The sequence below is a fragment of the Salmo trutta genome, chromosome 33 (genome assembly GCF_901001165.1).
Source record: "Salmo trutta chromosome 33, fSalTru1.1, whole genome shotgun sequence".
NCBI lineage: Eukaryota > Metazoa > Chordata > Actinopteri > Salmoniformes > Salmonidae > Salmo > Salmo trutta.
In genome coordinates, this window is record NC_042989.1 from 16376418 (window position 1) to 16401150 (window position 24733).

The 24733-nt window shown below is 42.1% G+C and overlaps 1 protein-coding gene across 1 annotated transcript; it reads right to left on the reverse strand.

The window, feature by feature from the left end:
• Nucleotides 1-829: 829 nt before the first annotated feature.
• On the reverse strand, nt 830-24495 carry cdc5l (CDC5 cell division cycle 5-like (S. pombe)). Its single transcript, XM_029729967.1, has 19 exons — nt 24297-24495; nt 17315-17418; nt 17022-17183; nt 16810-16937; nt 16586-16685; nt 16248-16374; nt 16079-16170; nt 15235-15379; nt 14867-15061; nt 10664-10812; nt 10415-10583; nt 10158-10322; nt 9994-10074; nt 9748-9882; nt 9572-9676; nt 1904-2101; nt 1724-1786; nt 1442-1591; nt 830-1300 (listed from the first exon to the last, which is right to left on the reverse strand). Exons 1-19 carry the CDS (start codon nt 24339-24341, stop codon nt 1193-1195), a joined length of 2421 nt encoding a protein of 806 aa, XP_029585827.1. The 5' UTR covers nt 24342-24495; the 3' UTR covers nt 830-1192.
• Nucleotides 24496-24733: the final 238 nt, after the last annotated feature.

Genomic DNA, 24733 nt, shown 5'->3' on the forward strand with positions numbered 1-24733 from the left:
AATCTGACTGGGGTCTGGGAGAAAGTGGGAGACCTGTTGGCTAGCTAGAGAACGAGAGCAAAAATAATTAGAAAACTGATGGGAGTGTGTGCGTGCGTGCTGTACATTCCCTCTCGCTGTCTGCAGCCACAAGATTGAATACTGGAATGACTGTCCCACAGGATTCACTCATGCAAACACTGAGGGGGGTTTTCTGTATGTATCAAGAATGGTCCACCACCCAAAGGACATCCAGCCAGCTTGATAACTGTAGGAAGCACTGGAGTCAACATTGGCCAGCATCCCTGTGGAATGCTTTCACACCTTGTAGTCCATCCCCTGAAGAATTGAAGGCAAAAGGGGGTGCAACTAAATATTAGAAGTATTCCTAATGTTTTGTACACTCTGTGTATATCATTATTCAGATATACATTTGTCTCTTTAATTAAGCTATTTGATTAGACTGACTCCTTAGTTATTTAACACTGTCAATATGGCACCTTCAACACTTCTGTGACTGAATCAAAACGGATTATCATCCAATAGCCCTTTGACAGAGGAATGCAGACTGCTAAAAACAAGTGTCTCTAGGTATTTCATGGGTGCTGAAGTAAGTGCAACTAGGCACAAAGGTCACATCTTGTGACCTAGGGCCTAGGTTCTTTAGCACAGACAGGTACAATTACTGAGCTCTTTCAAAGCAGGAATGTAGTTATTGGAACAGTTCCTGGCGCATGTTTTCAACACTTTACAGCTAACAGTCATGGATAAGAGTGAACACGGTCAGGCAGGAATTTTAGGGTTAACATCAATCAGTCACCATGGGACAAACACCAAATGAGAAATCAGATTTGTATTGATCTCTTTTATTCCAATGACAAGACATGAACCACTGATCACTAGTCAGAGGACAGACTGACACTAGGTAACTACTTAGCATGCTCACAGCACTGGGCCATGACATCAAAACATAGAGGCGGAGTTACAATAGGTCATTCACTTGCATGTCTTTTTAACTTTGGAAAATAAAAAGCAAATCAGCACAATATTTTTTTTTCTCACAGATTTGCTGAGGGAGATGAGGGTGGCTATGATCCTGTGCTTTAGCAGAAACCTCCAGCAGCGTGTGTGCATTTACTCAATGTGTTTTTATAGTATGTGTTGGTCTTATGTGTTTGGTGTGTCTAGTAAGCACGTATGGTGTATGTATGAGTTAGAATTTGGCAGACAGCAGAGCTTCTTTCTCCAGCAGCAGGTCTCCATATCTCTGTTGCAGCTCCTTCTCTCTCTCCTGCTGTCTCTCCACATCCTCCCTTAGAGCCTAGAGAGAATGAGAAAATTAAGTCCATTAAGCAACTTCACACGCCTCCAGTTTTTGTCAGCTGCTGTGTGTGTGTGTGTGTGTGTGGACGTAACCTGATGTTTGTGTCATATGGCCGGGTGTGTGCGTGAATATGTGTACCTCTTGTCTGCGGGGTATAGCTGTGTCTTCTTGTTTCTTCAGCTCAGTGAAGGTGTGGAGCTCTGTAGCTGCCTGCTCAACCTGCTCCCACAGTTCACCATGTTGCTTCAGTAGGCCTACAGCACGGGACTGGTACCCTCCTAGTAACACCTACACACACACACACCCCATATAACTGCTCCCACAGATCACCATTATGCTTCAGTAGGCCTAGAGCAAACACATGGTACTGTTTAGAAACCTTTAGACACATGCAGAAAGAGTATAGGTGTATATATTCACCTTGAGACGGCGCTCCAGACGAGCAGCACGACGGGCCTCACATGTCATATGGCCTCGGTTTATCTAGGAATATACAGATTAGCACATCATAAACACACACAGATAATTCATAATATAAGCCACCTATGAAGCAGCAGCTTCTAGTGTATAAAGAACATGATCGTGTGTGCATGGTCTCACCTCCAGTTTCTTCTCGAGGGAGTCTATTCTGTCCTTCTTGGAGGCCAGGTTGGCCCTGGTGTAGCGGCTCTGGGCGGAGAGGTACAGCACCTGGCCGTAACACTCCTCCCACACCTGGCTGTAGGCCTCCATGGACAGGTCCCCGTGACCCATACCTGCCCTCACCACCTCCATCTCCTGGCTCAGCAACTCACTGGCCTGGGGAGAAGACATTTGATCATTTATGCATTTCAAGCAAATTTTCCCATTGCATGGATAGGGCTGTGGCGGTCATGACATTTTGTCAACTGGTTATTGTCATGCAAATAGACAAACAGTTTCACGGTAATTGACCATTAATCAACAAACATGTTTAGCATCTCAAGGCCTCCACGCACACAAGCCACTGATGTACGCCTTTGGAATATCTACATTTAAAAGAAGTACATTTAATATACACCATCACAATAAATCCATTATTCATTAGGCATGTCTAAAGCAACATGATAAGAACATGTATTTCAGAAGAACCGAATACGAGTTGGCCTACTGTATGTTATCTGGTTATCCCATAGGCAGTAGGCTTGTTCATTTAGCAGGCAAGATATGCTTATAAGTCCCGTGCCATTATTTTATTTTAAGAATAATATAATTGAACTTTGAATTTTGTCAAATAGAAAGGATATTTTTTCCCATTCCGGAGTGAGTGTGCCTCATGCTTCACACCCTGTTCTCTCATCAAGTGATCACATTTTCACCCATCAGACTATTCTCTAACAGTAAATGACACATTTGTTTCGATTTAGAAGGGCCCATTATCAAATGGGTAGGAACAAGGGCAGGGGGAAAAAATACATGTCATCTGTAGGCACTTGAATAGCCCGGCTATTCCGGTTTTATAACTGAGGAGCTGAGAAATAAATATACAGTGAGCTCCATAACTATTGGGACAGTGACACCTTTTTTGTTGTTTTGGCTCTGTACACCAGCACTTTGGTTTTACAATTATTCAATGACTGAGGTTATTGTGCAAACTGTCAGCTTTAATTTGAGTGTATTTTCATTTAGAAATTACAGCACTTTTTGTACGTAGTCCCTCCATTTTAGGGGACCAAAAGTATTGGTACAAATTCACGTCGATTAAAGTAGCAAATTATTATTATTTGGTCCCATATTCATAGCACGCAATGACTAGATCAAGCTTGTGACTCGACAAATTTGTTGAATGCATTTGCTTCTTGTTTTGGTTGTGTTTCAGATTATTTCGTGCCCAATAGAAATGGTAAATAATGTATTATGTAATTTGAGTCACTTTTATTGTAATTAAGAATAGAATGCATCTAAACACTTCTACATTAATGTGGATGCTACCATGATGAGTGAGAAATTTAGAGGCATAAATACCATACCGCCCCAAAAATGCTAACCTCCCCTGCTATTGTAATGGAGAGAGTTTAGCATGTCTTGGGGGTACGATATTTGTGCATCTAACTTTCTCACTCATCATTATTATTCACGATTCATTAAGGACTACCCTTAATCATGGTAGCATCCACATTGTAGAAGTGTTCAGAAACATTCTATTCTTATTTACAATAAGTGACTCCAAAATGGCAATACATTATTTATGATTAATAGCTACAAAATAAAATAAAATAATCTGAAACTAAAACAAACAGCAAATTGCATCCAACAGGTTTGTAGAGTCACAAGCTTAATGTAATCATTGCATGCTAGGAATATGGGACCAAATAATTAACTTTTGACTACTTTAATATACATAAGTGAATTTGTTTGAATACTTTTGGGCTACGTACAAAAAGTGCTGTAATTTCTAGACGGTTCACCCGATATGGATTGAAATACACTCAAATTAAAGCTGACAGTGCACTTCAATCTCAGTCATTGTATCATTTCAAATCCAAAGGCCTGGAGTACAGAGCCAAACCAAAAAAATGTGTCACTGTCCCAATACTTTTGGAGCTCACTGTAGTAGCAGCTGGAACTCGCTCTTTCTAGTGGCAATCATCAAAACTCTGCTTTCACACAGGATTGCAAGAACACTTATTTCACGTCACGCATCAACCACTATTTGAGGAGCATGCAGCCTCTCGCTGCACGACAGGTGATATTCTGTCATGGGCTCTCCAACCATGTTCCTGCAGCTACCCAGTGCTTAATTTGGGAAACCAAGTTAAATCTGTTCTGGAACATCGATAGCATTTTTTTATTTAACCTTTATTTAACTAGGCAAGTCAGTTAAGAACAAATTCTTATTTACAATGGACGGCCTACCGGGGAACAGTGGGTTAACTGTCTTGTTCAGGGGCAGAACAGATTTTTACTTTGTCAGCTCGGGGATTCGATCCAGCAGCCTTTCAGTTACTGGCACAACGCTCTAACCACTAGGCTACCTGCTGCCCAGTAACATGTCTTGACAATGAAACATTCAATTAAAGCATTGACATCCCCACTCACTCGAGACAGGAATTAAGGAGAGAGGAGATGAAAATGCACAGTGATGAGATATTCTTTAGCCAAAGGTACTGGGGTCAGCCTTTTAACTATGAAAATTATGAAAAGACAAATTCACTATAATTGTAGGCACAATCAATAAACCAAAAGCATTGCCTAGGCCTATACGTTCTCTCCCATACTCAAGGGTAGAAAGTTTGGAGCGTCACATAAAGTAACCAATCCATCCAGTTTGCATAATAATATAGTCCACACTCAGACGATTATTAGAATAAGTTTAATTTGAGTATAGGCCAGTTTTACCAATTTTGTATCAAAAAGACATCTTCAATCTACTGTGTTAATGTTTTTCCTGCCGTGCATAATGTGTGGTGGGCTCTGTATTGTATAACCGCACAATCAGTATTTTAACTGGGTTTTTGATTTGGGCTCATATAAAATGTTCTTCAGAAAGTATTCACAACCCTCGACTTTTGTTGTAATCCAGACGGAATTTAAAATAGATTTAATCTATGTTGTCACTGGCCTACACACAATACCACAATGTCAAAGTGGAATTATGTCTTTCAAAATGTTCACACATTTAAAAAATTTTTAAAGCTGAAATGTCTTGAGTCAATAAGTATTCAAACCCCTTTGTTAAGGCAAGCCTTAAGTTCAGGAGTAAAAATGTGCTTAACAAGTCACATAATAAGTTACATGGACTAACTGTGTGCAATAAGTGTTGAACATGATTTTTGAATGACTACTTCCTCTAAACTCAGCAAAAAAAAAAGATACGTAATTTTTCAGGACCCTGTCTTTGAAAGATAATTCTTAACAATCCAAATAACTTCACAGATCTTCATTGTAAACGGTTCAAACACTGTTTCCCATGCTTGTTCAATGAACCATAAACAATTAATGAACATGCACCTGTGGAACGGTCGTTAAGACACTAACAGCTTACAGACGGTAGGCAATTAAGGTCACAGTTATGCAAACTTAGGACAATAAAGAGGCCTTTCTACTGACTCTGAAAAACACCAAAAGAAAGATGCCCAGGGTCCCTGCTCATGAGTGAACATGCCTTAGGCATGCTGCAAGGAGGCATGAGGACTGCAGATGTGGCCAGGGCAATAAATTGTAATGTCCATACTGTGAGACGCCAAAGACAGCGCTAGAGAGACAGGATGGACAGCTGATCGTCCTCGCAGTGACAGACCACGTGTAACACCTGCACAGGATCGGTACATCAAAACATCACACCTGCAGGACAGGTACAGGATGGCAACAACAACTGCCCGAGCTACACCAGGAAGGCACAATCCCTCCATCAGTGCTCAGACTGTCCGCAATAGGCTGAACTGAGGGAATGTAGGCCTGTTGTAAGGCAGGTCCTCACCGGCAACAACGTCGCCTATGGGCACAAACCCAACATCGCTGGACCAGACAGGACTGGCAAAAAGTGCTCTTCACTGACGAGTCGCGGTTTTGTCGCACCAGGGGTGATGGTCGGATTCGCGTTTATCGTCGAAGGAATAAGCATTACACCAAGGCCTGTACTCTGGAGCCGGATCGATATGGAGGTGGAGGGTCTGTCATGGTCTGGGGCGGAGTGTCACAGCATCATCGGACTGAGCTTGTTGTCATTGCAGGCAATCTCAACGCTGTGCGTTACAGGGAAGACATCCTCCTCCCTCATGTGGAACCCTTCCTGCAGGCTCATCCTGACATGACCCTCCAACATGACAATGCCACCAGCCATACTGCTCATTCTGTGAGTGATTTCCTGCAAGACAGGAATGTCAGTGTTCTGCCATGGCCAGTGAAGAGCCTGGATCTCAATCCCATTGAGCACGTCTGGGACCTGTTGGATCGGAGGGTGAGGGCTAGGGCCATTCCCCCCAGAAATGTCCAGAAACTTGCAGGTGCCTTGGTGGAAGAGTGGGGTAACATCTCACAGCAAGAACTGGCAAATCTGGTGCAGTCCATGAGAAGTACTGCAGTGCATCTCCTCAATGCAGCTGGTGGCCACACCAGATACTGACTGTTACTTTTGATTTTGACCCCCCCTTTGTTCAGGGACACATTATTCCCTTTCTGTTAGTCACATGTCTGTGGAACTTGTTCAGTTTGTCTCAGTTGTTGAATCTTATGTTCATACAAATATTTACACGTTAAGTTTGCTGGAAATAAACGCAGTTGACAGTGAGAGGACATTTCTTTTTTTGCTGAGTTTATGTACCCCACACATACAGTTGAGAGAAAGCCAAGAGTGTGCAAAGCTGTCAAGGCAAAGGGTGGCTACTTTGAAGAATCTCAAATGTAAAATATATTTTGATTTGTTAACTTTTTTGGTTACTACATGATTTCATGTGTGTTATTTCAGTTGATGTCTCTACTATTATTTGCTGCTGCTTGACAAAAAAAACGAATCGACCAGTCGACTAATTGGGGTGAGCCCTACTGCTACACACACGCATTTTGTGTTGTAGATATATGTTGTGATGTGAAATGTAATCTAATGTTTTTAATTGTATATAACTGCCTTAATTTTTCGGAACCCCAGGAAGAGTCGGTGCTGACTTGACAGCTGCTAATGGGGATCCATAATAAATACATATCTAATCAAGAGAGTGTTATTTTTAATGTTTTTTTTTTTTAAATAACTTGTCTTCAACTTTGTATTTTAATCCCACTTTGTAACAAAATTCAGGAAAAAGTCAAGGTGCGAATATTTTCTGAAGGCACTGTATAGCTAAAAACTAGTATGCATATAGGTGTTCTACTTTCAATTTCTTAAATGCTTTTTAAATTAATCATTACCTTAGAAAGAACTGTCCATTTCGTTGTTTGGCTTTGAAACAACATCCACAACGGCTATGTTTTCCATGTAGATCAACTGGTTGAACTTATCTTCAAATCGATCATCTAAATTGGTTTCAAATTATTTTTTATCCTCTTATGTAGTAAATGTGTCTGTTTCTATTTTCATTGTTTATTTTTTCCTTCATGTGAAGCACATTGCATGTCTGAAATGTGATGCATAAATAAAGCTTGATTTGATCACAGGGAAGTAAAAAAATTATGTAGCCTAATGGTGAGTTTTAAAAGCATGATTCTCTTTTGATGTGTGTTTGTGATTTTCAATTGCATTGATGACAGAGTGGTTAGAGGGACAATAGACCCCAGAGTATGAGGCCATTAGAACCTGATGATCATTAGCGAGTTGGGTACTATTAATGTCCGGAGTGCATAAGAGAAGATAACCGTGGCCCAACGGTCACTTGGAATTTGACTGTGGTCACCGCAGTAGCCCTATGCGTGTCCACCTTTCCTATTTATTTTAGGATTGAGGCATACTAGAATAGATGAAAACACAGCTGATGGAGACTAGGGGTGTGGAAACATTGCCATACCCGTAATCTTATCCATAAATTGACAGTTGATAATCGGATTGGATGATACTCGTGATCAAAAAAAGTTGAAGTGTTTTAATATGACTAAGTACAGGGCATTCACTTTTTTCCCCCCACATTATTACTTTACAGCCTTATTAAATGTTTTTATTAAATAGTCGTCCCCCCCCCCCCTCAGTCCACTCACACAATATCCCATAATGACAAAGAAAAAATAGCTTTAGAAATTGTAGCTAATTTATTACAAATAAAAACCTGAAATATTACATTTACGTAAGTATTCAGACCCTTTACTCAGTACTTTGTTGAAGCACCTTTGGCAGCGATTACAGCCTGGAGTCTTCTTGGGTATGATGCTACAAGCTTGGCATGCCTGTATTTGGCGAGTTTCTCCCATTCTTCTCTGCGAGTTTCTCCCATTCTTTTCTGCAGGTCCTCTCAAGCTCTGTCAGGTTGGATGGGGAGCATCGCTGCGCAGCTATTTTCAGGTCTCTCCAGAGATGTTCGATCGGGTTCAAGTCCAGGCTCTGGCTGGGTCACTCAAGGACATTGAGACCTGGTTTCAAGAGCTGTCAGAGTGACCATCAGGTTCTTGGTCACCTCCCTGACCAAGGCCCTTCTCCCCTGATTGCTCAGTTGGGCCAGGCGGTCAGCTCTATGAAGAGTCTTGGTGGTTCCAAACCTCTTCCATTTAAGAATGATGGAGGCCACTGTGTTCTTGGGGACATTTAATGATGCAGACATTTTTTGCACCCTAACCCACATCTGTGCCTCGACACAATCCTGTCTCGGAGCTCCACGGACAATTCCTTCGACCTCATGGCTTGGTTTTAGCTCTGACATGCACTGTCAACTGTGGGACCTTTATATAGACAGGTGTGTGCCTTTCCAAGTCATGTCCAAGCAATTGAATTTACCACAGGTGGATTCCAATCAAGTTGTAGAAACATCAAGGATGATCAATGGAAACAGGATGCACCTGAGCTCAATTTCAAGTCTCATAGCAAAGGGTCTGAATACTTGTGTAAATAAGGCATCTGTTTTTTTTTGTTTATAAATTTGCAAACATTTCTAAAAACATGTTTTTGCTTTGTCATTATGGGGTATTGTGTGTCGGACCTTTTTTTATTTAATCAATTTTAGAATAAGGCTGTAATGAAGGGGAAGGTGTCTGAATACTTGCCGAATGCACTGTAGATGTTGGCAAAATACCTCACTGCACATTCTCACTACAAAAAAGATGCAGATTAGGAGAAGCGCAGTGTGTCCTAAACTTGCAGTGGGTAGCCAAGCGCACATTGGTTTGATCTTTTTCCCTACCCTTGCTCTGCATGTTAAATATTATGCACATTAATAGCAAACCTCCTCGCCATGTGATTTAGCAGGCATAAGCAATCTAAACGATCAGACCAAAAACATGCAAGGAAAACTGATCAGGTAAAATTATGAAGAAAGTGGACGTGAAATACAGCTTTACTCTATCCAATCAGAGCAGCAGGATGAACTTACAGCCAACACTTCTCTTTACAGACAGCCAGTTGAGTTATTTAAACTACATAGAACCTCGCACATGACTGACTGACATGAGAAAGATGCGTGCTGGCACCCGAAAATTACTTTTTCCCCCCAATAACGGATAATTACAATAAAATACTCTGACAATAATAGTTTTCAGAAAATTGCCCATATCCGTTACGATACTTGTTTTGTAAGACTACTCAACACACCCCTAATGAAGACCATTGCGGTGAAGTAAAAACCGGTTGGGCAACACTGGCTAATAGGTGTGTGTGTGTGTGTGTCTTTGTTTTACCTGTGCCAGATCCTCATTGCTGATTGGCTGGTAGGGGTGTCTGTCCAAGTGGGCAATGTGTTCTGCGTTGTTGGAGGTGGAGGAAGGCCCTCGTTGTTTGCTGCGCTGTGGTTGGATAAACAAAGAATGTCAGTTCTGCCCCAAATGCAGCCCTGTGTGTGCACATGTACACATACCTGTTGGTTGGCTGGTGGGTGGTGTAGACAGTCAAAGTGCAGCATGGTGATCATCTCCTTCTTGATCATCTCCTCAGCCTGCTGCAGCTCTGACAGAGGATCTGTTCCCATTGGGCGCAGGATGGACTCATTCACCTACACAATTTTGCATTAGTATTGTCGCTAATGTCAGGGCCGGGGAGGGGAGAAGGTGATGCACTGGAACTCGGTGTGTGTGAGATAGTGTGTCACTGTGTGTGTGCATACCTCTGATGGTCTGGGTAAAGTCCTCTGTACAGCAGTGTGTCTCAGCTTCAGCTCTTTCTCCCTCTCTGCGTCCCGAGCAGCCTGCAACACACACAGACATAGGTAGGATAGTCTACAGTAGAGCTTTATGAGATGTATGCATGCGTTGATGTGTACCAGGATACCTGTTTGCGTAGCTCTATCTCCGAGGCATCCTCTATGTATCCGGTCTCTGTCTCCATTTCCTCTAGTTGAGTCTCTGCGTTTTCTGGTAGAACAATCTCAAAGTCATTCTTGGGGACTGGCAGCGACATCAGACCCAGCTTCAGCTGCTCCCTCGACTCTCGTTGCTACACACACACACACACACAATACAGTTACACACACAAACACATACAAACTCATACAAAACAGTAGCCAACTCAAAAGTAGTTTTTGTTACCAGATGTTTAGCGTAGGCAGGGTCTGCTAGTTGTTCCTCAGTATTGATGTTGAGTTTGTCTCGTAGAGGGGTGCGTCCCGGGGTTACTCCAGGGGTAACAGTACCGGGTCCTTTAGGGGTTAAACCTCCCTGGGGGGTCATACTGCCCTCTGACCCCGGACCGGGGGTTCTACAACAACAACAGTGTGTGTCAATAGCCTGTTGGGGTGTGTGTGTGTGTGTGTGTGTGTGGATGGCTCGCGTGTGTACCTGAAAGGTGTGGTCAGTACAGTATTAGGTGTCTGTACTGCCTGTCTTTGGGGTGTGACTCCTGAGAAGTCACTCTGGTGGAGAGGAGTGTTCAGACCTCCTTTCAGAGGAGTGTCTACGTTAGTCAGAGCCATAAGGTTCTGGGCCTCCTAGAGAGAGAGAGAGAGAGAGAGAGAGAGAGAGAGAGAGAGAGAGAGATACAGGTAACTGCCAAAATAAAGGAAACACTTGAATAAGTGAGGGATACAAAGTATTGAAAGCAGGTCATTCCACACAATTGTGGTTCCTGAGTTAATTAAGAAATTAACATTCCCTCATACTTCGAGTCATGTATAAAAATGCCCAGCTGGCCATTATTTTGGCTATCATGGCTAGAAGAGATCTGAGTGAGAGAGGGTCTCAAAGGAGCATAGGGGGTTTAAAGGGTATGTGTCTCAGTCACCAGATCTCAACTCAATTGAACACTTATGGGAGATTCTGAAGTGGCGCCTGAGACAGCGTTTTCCACCCCCATCAACAAAACACCAAATTATGGAATTTCTCGTGGAAGAATGGTGTCGCATCCCTCCAATGCGGCTATTCCCAAACTGGGGTACGCAATGCCGTCGGGGGTACGCCAAATATAAATGTGATTCAGATTTTCAAACAGTCCATTTAGATTTTTCAACATGGCTATACATTTGGGTGATGATTTTTTTCGCCTGAGTAGCCTCGTTTCACTGGCAAAAAGAAAATTAAACCATCTAGTGTTCAGCGAAATAACAAAGTCAAATACAGGTAGCCTAGTCAAATAATGAACATGCAATCACATTAACCGTTACTCTCTTGCGGGAATTCCACTAATGGTCGGTATGTAGCCAAACATAGCTGCTGCTCATTCCGTTTGCTCCAAAATGATTCAATTTCAAAAATAAGCCACAGGAGTTTGAGCGAGAATTAAGACGACTTTCGAGTAGTAAGACATGTGTAAAAGCAACAGATACCATTAATAAAAAGGGGCTAGAAGCATCTTCTATGGTGAGCTACCAAGTGGCTAGGACAGGCAAGCCCCATACTATTGTGGAGGACTTAATTCTTCCTGCTGCCGCAGATATGGCTGGGACAACGCTAGGGGGAAAAGGCCAAAAAAAACTATACAGACAATGCCTTCATCAAACACTGTTTCACAATGCATCAGTGAGATGGCAGGAGATGTTTTGAAACAATTAGTGCTTCGCATACAAGCCAGTGAATTCTATGTGTTACAGCTGGATGAGTCAACAGATGTGGCGGGCCTGGCACAGCTCCTGGTATATGTCCGTTACGTTTATGGGGGGGGTCAATTAAGGAAGACATCATCTTCTGCAAACCAGGACAACAGGAGAGGATCTGTTTGAATGATGTCTGTGAGTATAACAGAACTCATATGGCAGGCAAAAACCTGAGAAAAAAATCCAACCAGGAAGTGTGGAAATCTGAGGTTTGTAGTTTTTCAAGTGATTGCCTATCTAATACACAGTGTCTGTCATTTTGCACTTCCTAAGGCTTCCACTAGATGTCAACAGTCTTTAGAACATTGTTTCATGCTTCTACTGTGAATGGGGAGAGAATAAGAGCATATGGATTCAGATGACTGAGAAAATGACATGAGCTCAATCGCGCACACTCCCGTGAGAGTTAGGTGTGTTCCTTTTCATTTCTGAAGACAAAGGAATCGTCCGGTTGGAATATTATGGAAGATTTATGATAAAAACAGCCTAAAGATTGATTCTATACATCGTTTGACATGTTTCTACAAACTGTAATATAACTTTTCTGACTTTGTCTGAACTTACTGCGCAAGCACAGTGCATTTGGATTACTTGACTGAACGCACGAAAAAAAAGGAGGTATTTCGACATAAATATGGACTTAAGTGAATATTTATAATGTTATTTGTGACTTCTGTTGACTCCAAAATGGCGGGTATCTGTATGGCTTGTTTTGATGTCTGAGCGCTGTACTCAGATTATTGCAAAGTTTGCTTTCGCCGTAAAGCTTTTTTGAAATCTGACACGGCGGTTGCATTAAGGAGAAGTGTATCTATAATTCTGTGCATAACACTTGTATCTTTTATCAAAGTTTATGCTGAGTATTTCTGTAAATTGATGTGCTCCTTCACCGGACGTTTTGGAGGTAAAACATTTCTGAACACACCAATGTAAAATGGGGTTTTGGATATAAATATGAACTTTATCGAGCAAAACATACATGTATTGTGTAACATGAAGTCCTATGAGTGCCATCTGATGAAGATCGTCAAAGGTTAGTGATTCATTTTAGCTGTATTTCTGGTTTTTGTGACACCTCTCCTTGCTTGGAAAATGGCTGTGTGGTTTTTCTCGTCTAGGTGCTGTCCTAACATAATCTAATGCTATACTTTCGCCGTAAAGGTTTTTTGAAATCGGACAATGTGGTTGGATTAACGAGAAGATTCTTTAAAATGGTGTAAAATACTTGTATGTGTGAGAAATTTGAATTTTGAGATTTTTGTTGTTTTGAATTTGGAGCTCTGCTATTTCACTGGCTATTTCACTGAACAATTTTCACTTCAGGGGCCATGCTTTATACTCTCGTGTATTTTCTACATTATTCAATGATATGGGCAGCGACCATGTAACGCTTTTACAACATACAGAAGTGCGCTGGTTATCAAGTGGCAAAGTATTGACACGTTTTTTTTTTATATTGAGAGACGAGCATAAAGTTCTTTACTGACCATTTTCACTTGTCTGACCGCTTGCATGGTGACGAGTTTCTCACACGACTGGCCTATCTGGGTGATGTTTTTCTCACCTGAATTATCTGAATCTAGGATTACAGGGACTCTACGTAACTATATTCAATGTGCGGGACAAAATTGAGGCTACGATTAAGAAGTTGGAGCTCTTCTCTGTCTGCATTAACAAGGACAACACACAGGTCTTTCATCACGATATGATTTTTTGTGTGCAAACGAACAAGCTTACAGACAATGTCAAATGTGATATAGCGAAGCACCCGAGTCATCTAGGTGCACAATTACGCAGGTGCTTTTCTGAAATGGACGACACAAACTGGATTCATTATCCCCTTCATGCCCTGCCTCCAGGTCACTTACCGATATCTGAACAAGAGAGCCTCATCGAAATTGCAACAAGCAGTTCTGTAAAAATGTAATTTAATCAGAAGCCACTGCCAGATTTCTGGATAGGGCTGCGCTCAGTGTATCCTGCCTTCGTAAATCGCGCTGTTAAGACACTGATGCCCTTTGCAACCACGTACCTATGAGAGAGGACTCTCGGCCCTCACTAGCATGAACACTAAATACAAGCACAGACTGTATGTGGAAAATGATTTAAGACTCCAATACAACCCAACATTGCAGAGTTATGTGCATCCTTTCAAGCACACCCTCCTCATTAACCTGTTATGAGTAATTCACAATTTTCGCTGAACAAATGTAGTTTTTATTTTTTTATTTAACTAGGCAAGTCAGTTAAGAACAAATTCTTATTTACAATGACGGCCTACCCCGGCCAAACTTGGACGACGCCGGGCCAATTGTGCTCCGCCCTATGGGACTCCCAATCACGGCCGGATGTGATTCAGCCTGGATTCGAACCAGGGACTGTAATGATGTGTCTTGCACTGAGATGCAGTGCCTTAGACCGCTGCGCCCCTGGGGAGCCCATACAAATAAAGTTTTATATGTAAGATTGCTAAATAAAGAGCATAATTATTGCTTACTATTATTTGTGCCCTAGTCCTATAAGAGCTCGTTGTCACTTCCCACGAGCCGGGTTGTGACAAACTCACTCATGCTTATGTTTAATAAAATAAAATATATCGTATAGTGCGTGTGGCAGGCTTAGAGTGTGCTGACCCTGGTGCTAGAGGGGGTACACAGCTGGAGGTTGAATGTTTGAAGGGGTACGGGACAATAAAAAGTTTGGGAACCAGTGCGCCAATAGATTTCCAGACATTTGTAGAATCTATGCCTAGGCGCATTGAAGCAGTTCTGGCAGGTGGACGAAGCCCCGATTAAGACAACATGTTGGGTGTTTCCTTTATTTTGCCAGTTACCTGTATAATGTCAGAGGTGTTGTGTTGGCATTCATTTGATGTCATGACTCACATTGTATGGTGAACAGCTTGCTTCATGTTATATCCCGAGAGACAGAAAAAGGGAGAGAATGTGTGTACCTGTAGTATCTTGTCCTGCGCAGCAGGGGTCTTGGGGGTGCGTAGCCCAGTTGCCATAGCGCTGTTGGTGAGGCTGTATTCTGATAGGAGGGCTGAGGAGGCGGAGTTAGTGATCCCAGACTCCTCAGCGGTCTGACGAGCCACTTCACTGGCCTGACCCAGCTTCACCACCTCCTCCAGCTCCGCATCAGAGATCTACACAAACACATCAGAAAGACACAGCGTCAAGACACACACACACACACACACACACCAGACAGTGTCAGACACACACAACATCAGCCACACAGTCAAACTTCACTGGCCTGAGCTAACTCCACCACTTCCTCTAGCTATTCATCAGAGATGAACACACACAGCAGTGTTACCTGCGGTGCAGGCAGCACCAGTTTGCTGCGTTTCTTGGTGAACTCTGCTACTCCGCTGGTCTGCAGGATGGCTGATGGAAGATCACTCTCCTTCTTCTTCTTGATCTTCTGTCTATCCCTCTTCCTCTCCTTCTCTTCCTTTTCACTGAGGACACAAATAATGTCAGACACACACAGGTCTCTCCTCTTCACATTCAAATGAAAAAAATATAACCTATACACAGCCCAACCCACATCACACATGTAGCGTGACATGCTGACCACACCGGGCACATACGTGCATCAGAATGCACATATCGATTTTGTCCATCCACACTAGACGCAATCAGGACATTCAGGTTGAAATATCAAAATGAACTCTGAACCAACTTTATTAATTTGGGGACAGGTCAAAACACATGAAACATTTAACTAGCTAGTTTGCTGTTGCTAGCTAATTTGTCCTGGGATATAAACATTGGGTTATTATTTCACCTGAAATGCACAAGATCCTTTTTTTTCTTGGATCTTTGTAGAATTTTGACCCATATTTACTCCAACAATTAATCCACAGATAAAAGGGTAAACCAGGTTAGTTTCTATTAATCTCTCCTTCTTCAGTCTTCTTCAGACTTTATATGGCAGTTGGCAACCAACTTTAAAGGTGCATTACCACCACCAACTGGACTGGAGTGTGGACATCACATGCTCCTAAAAACCAATGAGGAGATGAGAATTGCGGGAATTGCAGAATGTGAAGCTTAAAATTTCAGTTATTTCAGCGCCTGGCTACGTAGACGCACCTAACGCGAGCGGTGTAGACAGCATGTTAGCCCAGTTGAGTTAGTGTGTTTGTGTGACTGACTTGCGTAGCTCTCCGTCCAGGTGTTGTTGTCGCAGGCGTTTGAAGTTTGGTTCCAGACCTTCGTAGAGCTCCATGCTGGTGTCATAGAAACCCTGGAATCATACTGAGCATTTAGCACCCAATAATACATCGATGTGTGTGAGATGTCTGCGTGTGTGTGATGTGTTACCTGAGAAGGCTTCTTCTCAAAAGGGATCTCAGCATTGTAGTCCACTCCTCTCTTCTTCTTCCTCTTCTTCTGGGCATTGATGCCTGCGGCCCTCAACTCCCTGCGCTTCTGTAGAGCAGCCAGACGTCTGGGAGGGGGAAAGAGGATGTGTGTGTTTGTCAGGGTTGTACATTTTCTATATTTGGCACAGAGCAAATTATGAAATGTCTGTCTGAAGGTCATGCTGAACGTTATGCAGCAAGTGCCACAGCATAACAGGTTGCAACAATCACAAATCCTGCATTTGTTGTATTCACGACACAGCTCGATTGAAACACAGACGTGTGCAAAAGGTGTACCTGGCCTCCTCCAGCTGTTTCTCTCTGGCTTTCCTCTTAGCTTTCTTCCCCTGAGTGTTGGCCAGACGAGCTCTGGCCTCAGAAAGCATCTCCAGCTCATCTACACACACACACACACACACACACACACACACAGAGTCAGGTATGGCTGGTTTTGTCTCATGTATTTTTACCATTCAAATTGACAGCACAACAATGACCCGAGGAAAGGATGCACTGTGTACCTTCATCCATATCCACAGGGTCAGGCCTAGCAGGCTTGGTTTCAGGGTTGGGGTCGATCTCTCCAGGTTTCAGTTTCCTGGGATCATCAGCTGTATCCTCCTCATTGTCCCTCTGGGCCGCTTTGTCTCTATACACACACATCAAGAATAAGAATAAGAACACTCCAATAAGTCTTCTCTGAACACAAAGAGAAAGTGTGTGCGTGTCTTACAGCAGGAACTCGTAGTGCTCCAGACACTGGGCAGCGGTGCGTCCTATGATAGGAGCAATGGTCCTCCACTGGGTTGGCATCAGCTTGGCCAGATGGAGTAGTTTCTCCTCTTCCTCTCTGGACCACTCAGTTTTCTTAATGCTGGGATCCAACCACTCATACCTACACACAAACACAACAGATTAGACACACACAGACCTCTTTCCACACACACTCACAGAAACCACTCAGTCTTTTTTGGTGTTGGGGCTCAGCTTGTAATGCCACACACACAGACAGACAGACTGACTGACCAGCGGGCCTTGCACTGCTTGGCAGACTTGCGGTGCAGCAGGGAGGCAATACGAGACCACTGGTTCTTCCCATATTTCATCACCGCTGCCTTCAGGATCTCATCCTGGGAGAAAGAGGGGGAGGGGCATTGTTTTATTGATGAATTAATTCATTGTTTAATGATCCCAGAGGGAAATTCAACTTCAACTGCAGACAAACAATTTTAAAAGATAGACAGCGTTACAGGGATACTTTGGGATTTTGGCAATGACTCCCTTTATCTACTTCCCCAGAGTAAGATGAATTTGTGGATGCTAATGCTTTCGCGAGCCGATGCCTGGAAGACTATGGGTAGATAGATTCCCAGTCACTGCGCTAACGCTAGTTAGCAATTGCACTAAAGCTACTGCACGCAGGTACATAAAAATGGTATCCACAAGTTCATCTGACTCTGGGGAAGTAGAGAAAGGGCCTACTAGCCAGTGTCAACTAGCTAAATTGAAGTTCAGCTAGCAAGCTACTTTTAGCAACACTAGTATTTTTACACACTAGCGTGGCTCGTTAATGGGTTGCACAAAACTGAACGGTCCACGGGAAGCCAGAAGTTAAATTACATAGTCCTGTGTAAATGTGGGCTACTCTTTGCGTGCTGAAATCTGTAATTTTTTATAAAACTGAATTTTCTGCGAACTCCAGTTCGTCCACACTAGTTGCCGTTCAACTCCATCGTAAATCGTTGAGTTTAGTCGGCTAGCCCTGGAGGCAGCTCCGCAGTGGTCACTAGCTGACACAGCCACAAAGTCATAAAATCTGATTTTAAACCTACACACTGCTAACCCTAATGCCTAACCCTAACCTTAAATTAATACCAAAAAACTAAAAACAAAAAAAACAATATAGCCAATTTTGACTTTGCAGCTGGCCCATCTAGCAGAAACCGCTCAGTTATGCCTCCATGGTAAGACTAATGACAATAAAGGTCAACCCGCTGCTCGCGGTGAACGACGCCAGGATTTTAGGAGTCGTCTCAGACTCCTGTGGTGTGAGTCGAAGTAGTCGACTCTTACTCGAGTCGCAAAATAAACTGCTGCGCACACACAACCTAATTATTGGAGTCCTACTAGGAACTAGGAAGATTAATATTGCATTCTATGGAGGATTGGCAAGAACATGATGCTGCCCATTTGCTTAGCAACTTACAAAAGGCCTATTCTGTTTGAATATATAAGGTGCTGTTCAGGAACTAGAATATTTCATTGATGTTTCTGCTCTTTGTAGCCTTAACAGATCCCATGGGATGATGCGGCACACTATGCCAAAAAGCCTACTCTTTGCCATGTTATATAGCATAGCCCTGATTGGACGGGACTAGTATTACTAGAGACATTGGTTATCTAAATATTATGCAAGCGTGTGTTAGTACAAGTCTCAAAGGATTTGTTTTTCCAAACGGCCCCTTGTATATTTAAAAAAAAAAAGCCTGGGCCTTATTTATTAATCATGTGTTGGCACATCTGTGTGTAAACCATGCATAGGGTCATTTCCATACAAAGTGTGACATTTATCAAAATGAACATTCGCTTGTGCGTAAATTTACACACAGGCACGACGATGCGTACGCATAGTGACAAGTGACAACTGCTTATCAAGCGAAGAATGGGGAAAACATGTTGAAAATGTGTAAAATTGTGAATGTAATAATCAAGACATTATTTGATTTCATTGTATTTCCATTGTGAATTCATGAAACATATTTTGACAGGTATATCATTTGACCACAGTGCATTCGTGATGACAATCCATATAAAGTACAGTCATTTTTTATTTAGAGGCATGTGTGAAAGTGAAACCGTTGTTGATATACTATAAAAGATATAATGGGAAATCGAATGAGAGCCTGATTTTGCTCTGTTTGAAGAGTTAGCACACACTGCATTTCACAGAGCGTGTTTTTAGAGACATGTGGGTCTTTTTCTACAGAAAGTACAGATAGGTTTTGGGAAAAGATATGATGAGCCAATGTTATAGGATTTTTGCGACGATTTAAAACCTCAACATGCCATTCCGGTGCACATCCAAGTACTCTCCAGCGTCTGGTTTTTGACAATGGGCACTTTTCAACGGGAGCTTGCCGATCGGCATCGCATAGCCCTTGTTGAGCCAATGTTTTGGATGCAATCAGCAAAACTAACAGGAACGCATACAATTTTCATACACCATCGTACAACAGATTGAAGTCAAGAGGGGTTTCTTTGCCATGATGCCATCAATGGGTTCCAAAAAAACAAAAGGCGCAATAGACGGCAAAACTATTTAAACAGAAAAGGCTTCCACTCTATGTGCAGGTGATAAGTTATGTGATGTGCAAAAGACGCTGCTGAACGTGGTGGCCAGGTAGAACTCTAGACTCGTTAATTTTTCAGAACAGCAATGTTGGCCTATATGCCTACAGGAGGAAGCTTTTAAGGATGGATGGCTTATTGGTGAGTGTTGCTTACTCATTTGAAGTAGGCTATACTTGTCATTGCTAAAGCAACTTGTATTGTCCTAATTGTCCTCTCGTTGTAGCTATGTTTTTATTTTTACTGGTCAAGCCACAACTAAGCAAGCCAAATAAATCCTTTAGGTTGTACTCAATCTCTGACTAGCACCTCTATTTCAGTCTCGGGGACAGTTATCTTTCGTATGTTTTTTGGTTGCTCCCTTGTATTTCATGGTGCGGCATTGTATATTCTCCATGGGGTTTAAAGGTATGATTTTGAGCATATATGTTTAATCAGGGGCATTTGGAAATGCTAACAGCCAAGGTCATGCACAAGCACTGCGAACAATTAGTATTTATCAATGGTTCTTGTTTTTTATTTTAATTACATTTTATTTAACTAGGCAAGTCAGTTAAGAGCAAAGTCTTATTTACAATGACTGCCAACTCCTGCCAAACCCTAACCCGTACGACGGTGGGCCAATTGTGCGCCGCCCTATTGGACTCCAAATCACGGCTGGATGTGATACAGCCTGGAATCGAACCAGGGTCTGTAGTGACGCCTCTAGCACTGAGATATAGTGCCTTAGACCGCTGCGCCACTCAGGAGCCTACCGGTAGGATTGTTTGATAAAATGACACTTTCTATGCGTAGGACCATTCTAAATCCTGTTCGTAAGTAGTATTTTAGAATAGTTTCTACACAATATTTATTTGACCTTTATTTAACTCGGCAAATTCTTATTTACAATGACGGCCTACAACATTTTAATTTAATGCATTACAGTTTTTCCTGAATGCTTAAACACTAAGTGTTTCTTGAAGCACTCTCTCTGAAACCATTAACACTTGTAGCCAATGCATTTACCAAGTGTGCCAAACTAAATGCACGTTCTCTGCTTTACACACAGTTTGTAATTTAATAACACTTCCAGCAAAACTGTAAACACTGGTCTCTACATTGCTACACTATTTCACCAATTGTCTTTCCACATTGACACATGTGAAAACAATTTTGGTTATTGAGTTGACTTACAAATCAGAGCTTGAGCACTATAAATAGGCCACAGGTAAACATTTGGTTTGGACAACAATGGAGGCCAATATTGGACAGAGTAAAAGGGGTGAGAACTAGAGGAGGATGTGGAGGAGGTGAAGTATTACGGGGGAGAAGGTGAGGACGAGGAGTCAGGAACACAATAACTGATGAAATCAGAGCGAGTGTGTTTGAACTTGTTGTCAACCATGGGATGAGCATGAGGGAGGCTGGGCAAAGGGTTCAACCAAATCTGAGCCGCTATACTGTTGCAGGTATCATCCGGATATTTCGAAATGAGAGCGATAAGTAACTGCAAGTGCTGTTGTCTTACTGGTACAGTAATATGTACTGTACTTTCATAATGAGAAGGATCTATCACTGAAACCATTCAAATGTTTTTACAGAACTGCAAGAAAACCAGTATCTGGTGGAAGAGGTCAACTTTTCACCTCAGAGCAGGAGACCCACATTGTAAATATGGTCATTCCAAATAACTGCATCAGAGAACTGCAGGACCACATAATGGCAGATAACACCATATTCCAAAACGTCAACAGAGTGAGTCTCTCTGCACTGTCTCGTCTACTGAAACACAACAGAATTAGGATGAAGCAGCTGTACGGAGTCCCTTTCAAAAGAAACTCAGACCATGTAAAACTGAGTATGAATATGTGCAGGTAAGCTATACTATCCTATCATTGGTACTGGATCTGGAAGTGTATGGTGCTACATCATATTGACTGATGTGGTGGATGAATCAGAATTAGTTGGGTAACATAGATAATTAAGATGTTTTATTAGTATAATATGCTTATGAGAGATACTTGTCATTAGAAAGTGTCCTTTGGACTCTGGTGTCTTTCAGCTGCACGTTTCCCTTAGCTGGGGCTCAGTAACTTGGGGCCCAGAGAGGGGAGAGGTCAGATTTGTTTTTTTACATGTCTCTGTTGCTATGCAGAATCTCAGCAAGAGAGGAGGACAGAATGAAACATTGCCTTCATGTGAATGTGTCTTTACCTATTCTTAAACCATGTGAAGGGATGGCGTGATTAATGGGGAACCAATTATTTGTCTCCTCAATGTCTGTGCGCAGGTCACTCCCCTCAGTGAGCTTGTCCAGGAGTGGGAACAAGAGGTGTCTTACTGAGGATGGGCCTCTATGAGATAGCACTGACAGAGGAGATTTATGGTGTATTTTGTTAAGAACGCCTAAAAAGCATTCCAGAGGACATGAGCTAATAGTTCTGTTCAATACCGTACCAGGGAGGGATGGTTCTAGGGAGACCAGACACTGGTCTATATAATGACTCTGTTGATATAGCAGTTGCTGTGTTTTATAGATATATTTTCATACAAAACTTAACCTTGTGACCCATTCTATGTATCTGTGGTTTGTCATGTACGTTGAGAGGGGTGGACCGTGGGTATAAAAGCTCTTTGTATTGAAGGTGTAGTCACCTTTTTCAATGGCATCATTGAAGGTCAAGTGCTTTTGCAAAAGTATCTTAATTAAATTAATTCATTAAATTAATTAAAGATGTAGTTAACTCGGACTGGTGTGTTTAACTCTCCTCATTTGGTAATGCAGAAATTAGCCACCACACTGATCCCTGTCTTTTCGTACTGTGCTACATTGTTTTGTCTTTTCTCTTTCAGAGAGTCATGGAGCTAAAAGCAGATGCAGTGCATTATGAGCTAATATATGTGGACGAGGCAGGTTTCAACCTTGAAAAAACAAGGGGCCGCGGCAGAAATATCATCGGACACCGTGCCATCAACGTCCCGGGATGAACATCATGCAATCCTAGGCTAATACAACACTGCACACATTATCACATTTCTAGATACCCTCCACAACAGACTAATCCCTAATCACCAGGGGCCAGAGCAGCCCAGGTACATTATCATCTGGGACAATGTTAGTTTCCACCGGGCTGCTGTGGTCCGCAATTGGTTCACAGGTCACCCACTTTTCATCACACTCAATCTCCCCCCATACTCTCCGTTCTTGAATCCTATTTTAGAATTATTCTCTGCATGGCGTTAGAAGGTGTCTGATCGCCAGCTCGACCAGCGCATACCCCTTCTACAGGCAATGGAGGAGGCTTGTGGAGACATCGATTAGGGGTCATGCCAGGCCTGGATATGGCACTCCGGGCGATACTTTCCACCCTGCCTAGCTCAAGACAACATCGCATGTGATGTGGATGAAATCTTATGGCCAGACCCACAAAGATGGTTGAGATTTAGCCTACATTTTTTCTGTTATTTTTTTCTAGCACAAATGTTTTCGTTTTCTTCTACTGCGCTTGTTGTTGTTTGAGGAGTGTTAGAACATTGAGATTTATTTATACTTTTTCCCCTTATATGTATTTGATAGTATGTTATGTTCGGAATACACATCCATACGTACACATTTGGATACCTGTGTGTATGTGTGTTTACTACATGTATTGCAAACTGCTATGCCCTGTACACAGAAAAAGCAAAAGCCACAAGTGTTTTTCATTTATACTATCAGTACATAGTTGGTGCTTCGTTTGCTTATTCAAATGATGGTTTGTGTGTACAAATTTTTAAAAGTGTTTGAAGAGTTTTGCAAGAATTGTTTGCTTTTGCAAGAGATGTATAATGTTTTGCTGGTTTGGTGTAAGCTCTGTGGTTAGTGTGTAGAGTTTTGCAAAAATAGCCTATAGTTTCAAAGATAGTGCCTAAGCAATCAGAAAAAACTAATAAATGAGGCCCCTGGAGTGGAGGTTTTTATTTTAGGCGTTTAGATATTTCAACGTCAACTCTATAGACGATAATAGGCTAAACAGATAACTCGTGCTTGGCTGCCAAATGTATAGGTGTCCCCATAATATTTAAATTGGGGTTAGTGTGATCATAATCATTATTTTAGCGCTCAATGGTAGACATCCTTACTGATCAAAATGCCCACCATCCTGCTGAACCATATTTACAACACTTGGATGAGAAAGTGAATTTTCCATTTCCAAAAAGTTTAACTCAGTGGAGAATTGGTGATCTATTGACTAGGACGGTGTTCCCCAACTGGCTGCTCATGGGCAAATATTTTTACTTGGCCCCCAAGTTTTGAGCTACGATTATTTTGTTAAATCTTCATCAACCGTCCGGACCACAAGCAACATTTTCTTTCACTTCTGGCACCGCGGAATCTTCAGTTTTTTTGCAACCATATTACGAGCAACGTTAGTGTGTAAATAACATTAAATACACCAGCTATAAACAGCTAACGTTACTAGCTAGCTACCTTAAACTAGCTAATGTTGTTGCCTAGCTAGTTGACTAGCCAACTAACGTGATCCAGTGAATTACACGATGTTGAGTAGCTAAATCAATACATTTACATGGTAGCTAGTTAACCTGGCGTAAGAGTTGAGTTACCTATCTAAAAGTATTTGAATATTAGTTGGAAACTAGCTAACAGCACACCGTAGCGTTAGCCATGCCAACTTACCTCGGTGTTTCGCCATACACCCCCTTTGATCATGATACGCGGCATCTTGGCTGTTGTGTGTTGCTACCCTTCAGGTAGTAATTATAAAAGAAACAACTAAGATATCACAAAATAAAACAATACGAAGAGTTGGACAATTTTCTTTACTACGATATACGAACGCGTTATGTTTTCAACATGGACAGAAATGCAATATGGCGGACACCGGAAGTGCGCAAAGTATTGTGGCTCCATCAAAATATAATGAATAGCTAGATTGTTCCTGCATAGTCACATATCATTCTTTTATTTTATTCAGGACCTCTACTGCTGATTTTCGACTCTTACTCTAGTCACTAGTGTATACACCCTTATCAGACAGTACATTCCTTTGCTAAATGACGTAAATGTAAATGTAAAATGTTAAACTAGGGCAACCTGTAATCAGCGGTAGACAT

What these genes read in the sequence shown, in the direction of transcription:
- cdc5l (XM_029729967.1), bottom strand. Translation starts at nt 24,341, where the DNA reads ATGCCGCGTATCATGATCAAAGGGGGTGTATGGCGAAACACCGAG. An exon ending in CTGGACGGAGAGCTACGCAA is followed by an intron (nt 15,380 to 16,078) that starts GTCAGTCACACA and finishes TTGTGTCCTCAG; the next exon opens with TGAAAAGGAAGAGAAGGAGA. An exon ending in GCAATGAGGATCTGGCACAG is followed by an intron (nt 2,102 to 9,571) that starts GTAAAACAAAGA and finishes TCTTCTCCCCAG; the next exon opens with GCCAGTGAGTTGCTGAGCCA.